At 40.5% G+C, this 9368-nt stretch overlaps 1 protein-coding gene across 1 annotated transcript in view; it reads left to right on the forward strand.

Annotated features, from left to right (window-relative positions):
- MYO5C (myosin VC) overlaps positions 1-3100 on the forward strand; it is an 88557-nt gene extending 85457 nt beyond the window's left edge. Inside the window, exons 40-41 of the mRNA XM_019747087.2 lie at positions 331-411; positions 1708-3100. Of these exons, the coding sequence (XP_019602646.2) occupies positions 331-411; positions 1708-1860 (234 nt within the window). The 3' untranslated portion in view covers positions 1861-3100. The remainder of the gene's footprint in view (positions 1-330; positions 412-1707) is intronic.
- The last annotated feature ends 6268 nt before the right edge of the window (positions 3101-9368 follow it).

A 9368-nucleotide genomic window follows, 5' to 3' on the forward strand; every position in this document is an offset into this window, starting at 1 on the left:
CACAAAAGTGCATATGACACATTCTCTGCCTACTACACTCACAGATATGCTAAGGGTGGGGGAAGGGGGTGAATGGAGGGAAGGAGACTAGAAGTGGGGAATTGTCTTACTGTCACCTAATTATGTGGTTTGTCTTTGCTCCCTTCTATGCTCCTCTCACCTTGTTTTCTTTTCTTGAAAAAAAAAAATAACCCATAGTTCCTAGAGGCAAATTACAGTATAAAAGAATTAGCCATGGTTCCCAACAGTTGCCAAACCACCAGAGGCATTATTTCATGGACAGAATCATCTTTTTTCATGGTCTAACATCATCTTCTGTACTGTTTGCAGATCATAAAGATCCTTAATTTATACACACCTATAGATGACTTTGAGAAAAGAGTGACTCCATCCTTTGTTCGCAAAGTACAGGTGAGATCCTTAAGAATGTGGCTTTTAATTTATAGTTAAGTTGATATTTAATTAACATTATAGAAGTCCAAGATTAAAGTCCATTTACCAATCATGCATACAAAGGGCTCCCAGCAAAAGCAGCAGGAATTTTCCATCAGATTCCCCAGTTTTCAGAACCAATTTTAGCCCTGTGGAAAGGGAATGAAAACACCAGAGCCGTGACTCAGAGTCTGTTCCTTCAGCAGGTCTTGTTTCTTGTCAGTCTGAGTGCTGTGCACGTGAGCACTTGAATGTGTAGTTTCCAATTACACATCTGTGTGAGGCCAACTTTTCTTCCTATACTTCAACAAAAATAACGTATCACAATATATGGAATACAGAAGTAAATATGAGATCCCACCTGTCATATTGTCAAATGTTAAAAAGATTTACAAGGGGCAGCCAGTTCAACAAGGGGCAGCGCGAGCTCTCAACAACAAGGTTGCCTATTCAATTCCCACATGGGATGGTGGGCTGCGCCCCCTGCAACTAAGATTGAAAATGGCAACTGGACTTAGAGCTGAGCTGCGCCCTCCACAACTAGATTGAAGGACAACGACTTGGCCCTGGAGAAACACACCATTCTCCAATAGTCCCCAATAAAAATTAAAAAAAAAAAAAGATTTACAAAAATATAAGACAATACCATTTCTCACTAATTGTTTTTCAAAAATATAGTTATTTTTCCAAAAAAAAAAAATAGGTGACTATGTGTTGGTTTCATTCTTGTTGTTTTAGTGAATTAAATATTTTAAATTATTGTTTTAATTACTAATATGATACATAATTAACTAATATGATAAATATCAATAGTTAGACCCATGCACACAAAGGCTCTTTGGAATCCTCCATAATTTTTAAAAGTATAAAGGAGTCTTGAGATCAAAAAGTTTCCAAACCACTGAACTAAAAACAAAGACGAGTGTGATAAAAAATCAACACTTGAGATCTACTCAGGTTTGGGCTTAGAATTATGCCATGAGAATAGATAAGAAGAGAAAACATCGATTTACGTCACTCCATCCTGTGGGAAATTAATCTATGAAGAGAAACAGAACAGGAAGTATTCATGAGAGCTGATCTGAAAGTCCTGGATAGACTATTTCACCTTGGAATTGTGCTATTTAAAAGCTCTTTTGTGTGTTATCTCACATGATTTTGAAAGGGGTGTTTCACTGGAGATAGAGTGGTGTTTCCTTACTTTTGATTTCCAGGTAGCCATCAAGCTGAATGCTCTGGTTTCCTTATTCATGTTTCCTCTGGTTCTAATTTTAGGCTCTCCTAAACAGTCGAGAGGACTCATCACAGCTGATGTTGGATACCAAATATCTCTTCCAAGTCACGTTTCCTTTTACCCCCTCTCCCCATGCTCTGGAAATGATCGAGATCCCCAGCAGTTTCAAGCTAGGCTTTCTCAATAGATTATAGCAGAAGAAGAAAGAATACTTTTACCTCTAAAGCTAAATGAAGTTCAAGTATGGGGATGTGGTTTATTCACTGGGATTGGAAATGCTCTAGGATGTGATTTAAAGAAGAAAATAAGAATTCTCCCAGATGGGCCACATCTTCTGTCACTCACTGTGAGAGTGTGGCTGCTGTTGTTTTGTAAAACTTAACACACCCACGCTGTCCCCTTGGAATCTCAGCTGGCTTTTACTAGAATTCCTGGAAGGCTCATGTTTTCTTCCTGGTGCCTCTTGGTCTAGATCTGTCTTGTACAGGGCACCACTCAGAGGGCATAAGATCCAGGGGGACACTGTCTCCCAAGTTTTCTAAGGTTCATGTAAAGTCCAGGTACATTTATGAAGCCACAGTGGGGTCCCGGGGCGAGTCTTCCAGGAAATAATTCCATTTGGCCATGATGGCCTACCAAAAGGCCTCTCACCCCGTGCCTTAGTGTGGGCTGAGTTTACCGACTCTTTTCACTAAAAATGCTCCTGCATAAAGAAGTATTTATTATCTCAGACCCCTGTAATTTTTAAGAGAATATTTAATTTGAAAAGAACCATATGAAGTATTTTTATGTATATATATATATTTAAAATGAATATAATGTTAAAGCTTAATTTCTACATCTATCATCTGCTCTGAAAGAACATTTCTTTAAATCTTGTCTGCCAACATATTTGCCATCATTTTTCATTACTATTTTTCATACGATAACTTTTTAAAAAACAAAGCTTAAAAAAGCAACCTAAATGATTTTCTCTGTCTTATCAGCATTCAAATATGTTTTACATTTTTCTCATAAAAGTACTTGAAGAATTGTATCAGGTGCCTCCTTTTGAGAAGTCACTGTTTCCCAAGTTTTATGGGAACTGACTATTCTTTGTCCTCCACGCCCTCCATTCCTCCCTTTCAGAGCATAAAACATCATTTAATAAGCCTCCTTACCTGTGGCCGGCGGGCCAAGCACCCTTCTGCAGCACCCCGTGAATCCCAACTGGCAATTCTGTTTCTGAAAGTCACAGGCAATCAGTGTGCTTCTGTAACACAGACATTTATCTTAGCAGCGAAAATAATATATGATCAATCACCCTTGTAGTATGTAATAATGTCTTTTCACATTATAAATGATTTAATGTAGTTCATTTAAATACACTGTATATGAAGAAATGAAAAGTAGAACTTGTAATAGTTTAATCAATAAAATGAATTCCCGTATGAATTGGGTCAGATTCTTTCAATTGCTGGGAGATTATATTTTTCTTAAGTGCACAAGTTTATGCCTTTCTCTATGGGTCATACTTACAGATGCTGGAATCTTTATAGAGTCATTATATCTCTTAAAACATATATAAGAATTTTTAGGGAGGAGTAAATATGCCCTAAGTCCCAGCTCAGGTGGTGTCTCCGTAGGGCTCCTAGGCTGCCAGAATGAGAGGCTACTTTCAGAGAGTCAGCTGGGTTTCTGATCTGCACCGTGACCTTCTCCGTGCTCCTTCCAGACTTTCCCTGTGCCCTGAGGAGCCCATCACCCTTACTTTTCGGCTCCCATTGCTCCAGGTTCTCGCCCTGCGCGAGCTTACCTGGCCAGCACTTACCCTGGGCTGGAAATCAGTCATGTTCCCCATTTCCCCCACTGGCCTGTGAGATCCTGGAGAGCAGGTCCACATCTCACTCATCCCTGCCTTCATCTTGATGGATATTGGCGAGGTAGAGAGAACGGCAGGAGCGGGGTCCTATTGAGGGGGCAGGGTTTGGGGTGGGGGGGGAGGGAGGTGTTGGTCAGCACTGGGAAGCAGTGGATCTTGTTTGGGGACAAGACAAGGGGACCTGCAGAAGCTAAGAAACATATGCATGGAGAAGGGGTAGTGCGGGTTCGCTCACCCCATAGTGTTGATCAGTGCTACAAACCTGAAGGGGGGCCGGGGCCAACATTAAAGCGGTGCGGGTGAGATGAGGACAGTGAGGAGGTGGGAGGCGCTGATAACATCCAGTCACAGGTGGACAGAAGGTCAGGATTGCTCGGTGGAGCAGGGTGTGGATTCACAGGCAAACCTGTGAACTCTGCCTCCCACTGAGGGCAGAGAACTAAGCTCAAGAAACTGGCCCACAGGGGTTCTGAGGGCACCTGGCAGCACAGATGGGCAGAAGGTTCAAGGGGTAAGTGATGCAAATCGCAGTGAGTGCCCCAGCAGTGAACACAGAGCTGCAGGGGGACAGGGATGAAGCAGCCCAGCTATAATGCCCAGATAAGGAGATTAGACAGGATGCAATCAGTCCCTTTCCCAGCATCACCTTCCAGCTGCAGCTCTAACTTCTCGCCTTTCTGCTGATCAGTTCCAAGTGTTGAGTCTGTGGAAGGTATGGATGTGTTAACATTAAATTAATACTCAGGCTTTCTGAAATGCCCAGATAAGTGTTCAGATGTGTACATACCAAGGTGTTAGCAGTGGTCTTTGTGGTGGGAGCACAGGTGAGGGATAGTGGTGGTTGTTAATCTGTTCTAATTTTTCTACAATTTACATGCATTTCTTTTGAAATAAGAAGGTGTTTTGATTTTAAAATATGTTTAGTATTGGCATTAGGGAATAAGTTAAGCATCTTTAAAATCATTTAATCAGTTTTAAAAATTGATCCGGGTAACACTTTACATGTCAACATAAGCCTCCAAGTGTAGTTTACGGACTTGAAAGAGGTTTTTGATGTAAATATTATATAGTCATAATAAGTTTGGGAGATAAAGCCACACTGTCATGTGTATCAGTAGTTTATTCTTTTTTGTTGTACGAACATATCACAATTTATTTATCTAGTCTACTATTGGTAAACATTTGGGTTTTTCCAGTTTAGAGCTATTATGAATAAAGCTGCTATGACATTCGTTTTTTGTTTTGTTTTTGTTTTTTGTTTGTTTGTTTTTTACCAATTTATACCCCTCCAGCAAGGAAGGAGGTCTAGTTCTTCACATCCTCGCCCACACTTCAGATTGTTAGCCTTTTCCATTTTAGGTATACGGTGGGTAAGTAGTGATACCACAGTGTGATTTTAATTTGCTTTTCTTTGATGACTAATGATGTTGAGCACCTTTTTATGTTTATTGACTACAAGAATATCTGTATTTGTGAAGTGTCTCAATAAGTCTTTTACCCATTTAAAAATAATTTTTATTGAGATATAATACACATAACATAAAACTCACCATTTTAAAGCTTACATTTCAGAGTTTTTTAGTATATTCACAAGGATGTGAATGATCTACTTCCAGAGCATTTCCATCACCCCAAAAAAGAAACTCCATACCCATTAAGCAGTGTTCCCAACCCCACACCCATCCCCCCCTCTAATCTACTTTCTCTCTGTGTGGATTTGCCTATCCTGGACATTTCATATAAATGGAAACATAACTTGTAGCCTTTTGTGTCTAGCTTATTTCACTTAATATAATGTTTTCAGGGTTCATCCATATTGTAACATATACATATACATATGCTGTAACAACGTATTGTAATAAGAATTTCATTCTTTTTTTATTGCCAAATAACATTCTACTGTATGAGTATAACACATTTTGTTTATCCATTCATCAGTTGATGGACATTTAAATTGTTTCCACATTTTGGCTTAAATACTGCTACAAACATTTGTGTATAAGTTTTATCTTGGGTATATGCCTAGATATACCCAAGTGGATTTGCTGGGTCATATGGTAACAACTTTGTTTACTGCCAAACTGTTTTCCTCAGCGGCTGCACCGTTTTACATTCCCACCAGCAAAGTTCTTTTGCTCATTTTTAATTGGGTCAATGAAGCATTATTTTAAAAGTATAAACTGGAGATACTCTATATATCTAAAAATAGGAGATTTGTTTAATAAATTATGATACTCCATAGTATAGAATAATATTAAAGTTATGACCAAAAGAAAAAAAACAGCTCTATAAGTGCTAACAGAATAAGGTAGGAGAAAAAAACAAGTCACTAACAGCCCCAATTATATAATTAACAAAACTGTATCTATGGTGTCAGAAAATATGGAAGCATATGAACCAAACTAAATAAGGAGAGTAGATGCGGAACAGGTAATGGGGACTTTTCCCTTTTGACTTTCTATCTTTGGCATTGACTCTTTTAAAAATAAATATGGGGTGGTGGGTTTTTTGGTAATTTTTAAACCATATATTTAGGTGAAACATGTCAAATAAATTTTGTGTTTGGTGTAGGGTAAGCAGAAGGTTTGAGAAGTTCTATGAACTTCTTCTACAGAGCAGCTTCATGTAAAAACTTATTAAACTGAGGCATTTTTATCTTTTTCTTGTCAAAACGCTTATTGAAGTATTTGCTCTGTAAAAAGTTCCCTCGTCATAAAGAGGATTATTGACAATAAGTACAATAGAATTGTCTAAAATGAAATTTTGCTCATGATATAAATACTAAATGGAAAATATCTGGATAAAAAGATATAAGAGTATACATGAACAGTGTAACTGCCATGGTCCTAAAAATCTTGCATATGCCAAAATGTGAAAAAGAGTCTCTGTGGGCAGGGACTGTAGGTGATTCTTTTCTTCCTTTCACCTTTTTCATTTTTGCAGACTTTACAATGACCATAACATTTATGGTTTTAAAATGCTATAATCTTTCAAATTTGGTTTGTAGCTTGCCCATGTGTAAACAACCAGATCTAAAATGTGACATGATTCAAGGTTGATATGACTCAAAACTTGTGGTCTCCATTAAAAAATGGTGTTTTCCAAGAACATGCAATGACATGTGAAGATGAAAACACTGTTAAGCAAAATACTAAAGTTCAAAATTGTATATGGCATATAATTCCAATTTTTTAAAAAGTATATACATATATGCCTATAAAGATGTGAGAAGAAAACACAAAATGCTAACAGAGGTCAATTATTTGTTAGTATAGGGCATGTGGGTGATTAATTTTCCTTCTTTGTGTCTTTCTGTTTCCAATCATTTATAATGAAAACATGTATAGCTCTTATAATTTGAAAAAAAAATTTTAATTCAGTCTGGGAATGAAAACATTGTTGCTATCCAGATTTGGAATATTAGCAATCTTTTCAGCTTCTGTTTCTCTTGATCTCCCACAACTCCCAGCCATCCTTCTGTTCCTTCCCCACTGGTTCCCTCAGTTCCCCTCGCCTTCTATTCCTGCAGCGGCTACTCTGTCCAGAGCTCATTTCCTCTTCCCCACAACGTGATAATAATCTCTTAACCTGGCTGATTTTCCTGCTGTACAGTCTGTCTCTGACCTACTTCTAGAAGCACAAATGCTGGAATAATCCACTTAAATGATGTGCTCCCTTGCTGAAAACCCATGGCTCACCTTCCTAATGCTATTACTTGGAGTCTTCAGCACAACCTTGGGACTGGCTGCCTTGGCAGGCTCGGGCAGTGGGGGGCAACATTCCTGGACCTCTACCATGGGCCAGGCTCTAGTGGACCAGCTCTTTTGTATTCTTGAACTCAGTTGTGACAAAGCAGAGCAGCTTGGTGGTGCTGGCTCCACAGTAGGGGTTGTGGAGTCCTACTGCATACAGAGTCAGGCTCCACCGTTGACCTTGAACTCATTGAATCCCTTGGACAGCGTTTCCTTAGCTGTCACACAGATGTCCTGCCTCCCTCTCAAGGTGGTTGTGAGAGGTCAGAGCTGATCACTAGCTAGTTCCCTTCTACTCTCACCCGCAAGGGACTGTCCTCTATTCCTTTGTTACCTAGCGTTCCCAAGAACTGTGCCAGCTGCCCCTTTGCTGTAGGAGTTCACCCAATTCATGCTCTTCACATTCTCCCTGCAGCCCCATTGTGATCTCTGCATGACAGATACTCCCCTCAGCGGGAATATCTGCCTTACAAATACATCCTGCCTTACAAATACCTGCCTTACAAATACATCCTTGAAAATGGGGCTCAGTTGAAATATGCAGATCAGTGCCCCCAAATATCTTTATACTCAGGAAGTCATTTCTTTAAACCTTGACGTGGCCCACTCTTTGAAACACCTATTGAATTGGCACAGCTACGATGGCCACTCCCTTCCACCTTCACCTCCTCATCTTCCATCTCCAACAATGGCACCTGGCCCCTCAGCCTCCCAAACAGAAACCTAGGAGCTATCATAGACATCTCCCTCTCGTCTCCACATGTCTCCGAGTCCAGCTCCTTCTCCTTCCTAAGTGTGGTCCACATCCATCCCACAGCAATGCTTTAGTTCAGGCCTTCCTCGCTTCTTGCCTGAACTGTGGCCATCGGCTCCTCTCGGCTCTTTCCGTGTCTCCCGCTCCACCCCTCCCCTCCTTCCTGCCGCCTCTGCTGGTGCTGGTGCTGCTGCTGCTGCTGCCGCTGCCGCTGCCATTACTGCTATTACAGCCACTCACAGGGCAGCATAACTTCTCTGGAGCACTCACTGTATTCCGGCCTTGAGCCAAGTGCTTCATGCACTGTCTCTTAGAATTCCCCTGACAACCCTATGAGGTAGATTTTTAAGATCCTCACTTGCTAGATTAGCAAACGAAGATTCAGAGTTTGAGTAACTTGCCTAAACAGTGAGGCCAGGATCCGGCCAGCCAGAGACAGCACCTTCACCCCCGAGATGGTTTTGCTTTCTCCAGGTTACCCTCCCTTCAGTGGCCTGGGCCTGTCAACTTCTGGGTGTTAGGCAGGGACCTGGGTCTGTGGCTGTCAAATGTTTACCAGTAAATGGGATGCTGCATTCCTGTCAGGGAACCAACACATTTACTCAGCCTCATGGCATTGGTTGGGGTCAGGTTCCACCATTTTCTGACTCTTGTCTTTACTCCAAAAGTTCACCCTGATGGGAGGAGTTTTTTTTGTTTGTTTGTTTTTTTCAATTATACTGTTCATTACAACGATGCTTTCTGTTTTGAAACCCCACAAGGGTAACATTGAGCTGCAAAAATCCAGGTGTCCTTGTCTGCAAGCTGTCAAAACAACTGGTTAACTGTAAGTTCAGAAAACCTATTGTCTGACGCTTTCTTGCTGACTAAATAAATGAGTTGTTGACCCAGCATGTTGTAATAAATCAAAGTTTACAAATTAACTGCATCTACTTTATCCTACATGTAGAGGTCTGAGCAACTACCATGCTAACAGGAAGACGAGCTTTAAAAAAGCTGTTTCTGTTGGTTTTTCTCACACACTTACATCCCTTTTTTCTCTCTCTTTTCCAGCTTCATCTTGGGTAAAAGATGTGTGATCAGACCTTTCTAGTTAATGTATTTGGCTCCTGTGACAAATGTTTCAAGCAAAGGGCTCTGAGACCAGTTTTCAAGAAATCTCAACAGCTCAGCTACTGTTCAATATGTGCAGAAATTGTAAGTGCCACTTTTAAAAAATGTAAGTGGTTGCCCGTCTTAAAATGATGTCTACTGTGAGGGTCCTGTGCCGGATAAGTTGCTATAGAAACCGTTTACACACACAAACATTTTCAGCGCAGCTGGACTGGGTGAGGC

Source organism: Rhinolophus sinicus, linkage group LG03 (assembly GCF_036562045.2).
Source record: "Rhinolophus sinicus isolate RSC01 linkage group LG03, ASM3656204v1, whole genome shotgun sequence".
In the NCBI taxonomy this organism is placed as follows: Eukaryota; Metazoa; Chordata; class Mammalia; order Chiroptera; family Rhinolophidae; genus Rhinolophus; species Rhinolophus sinicus.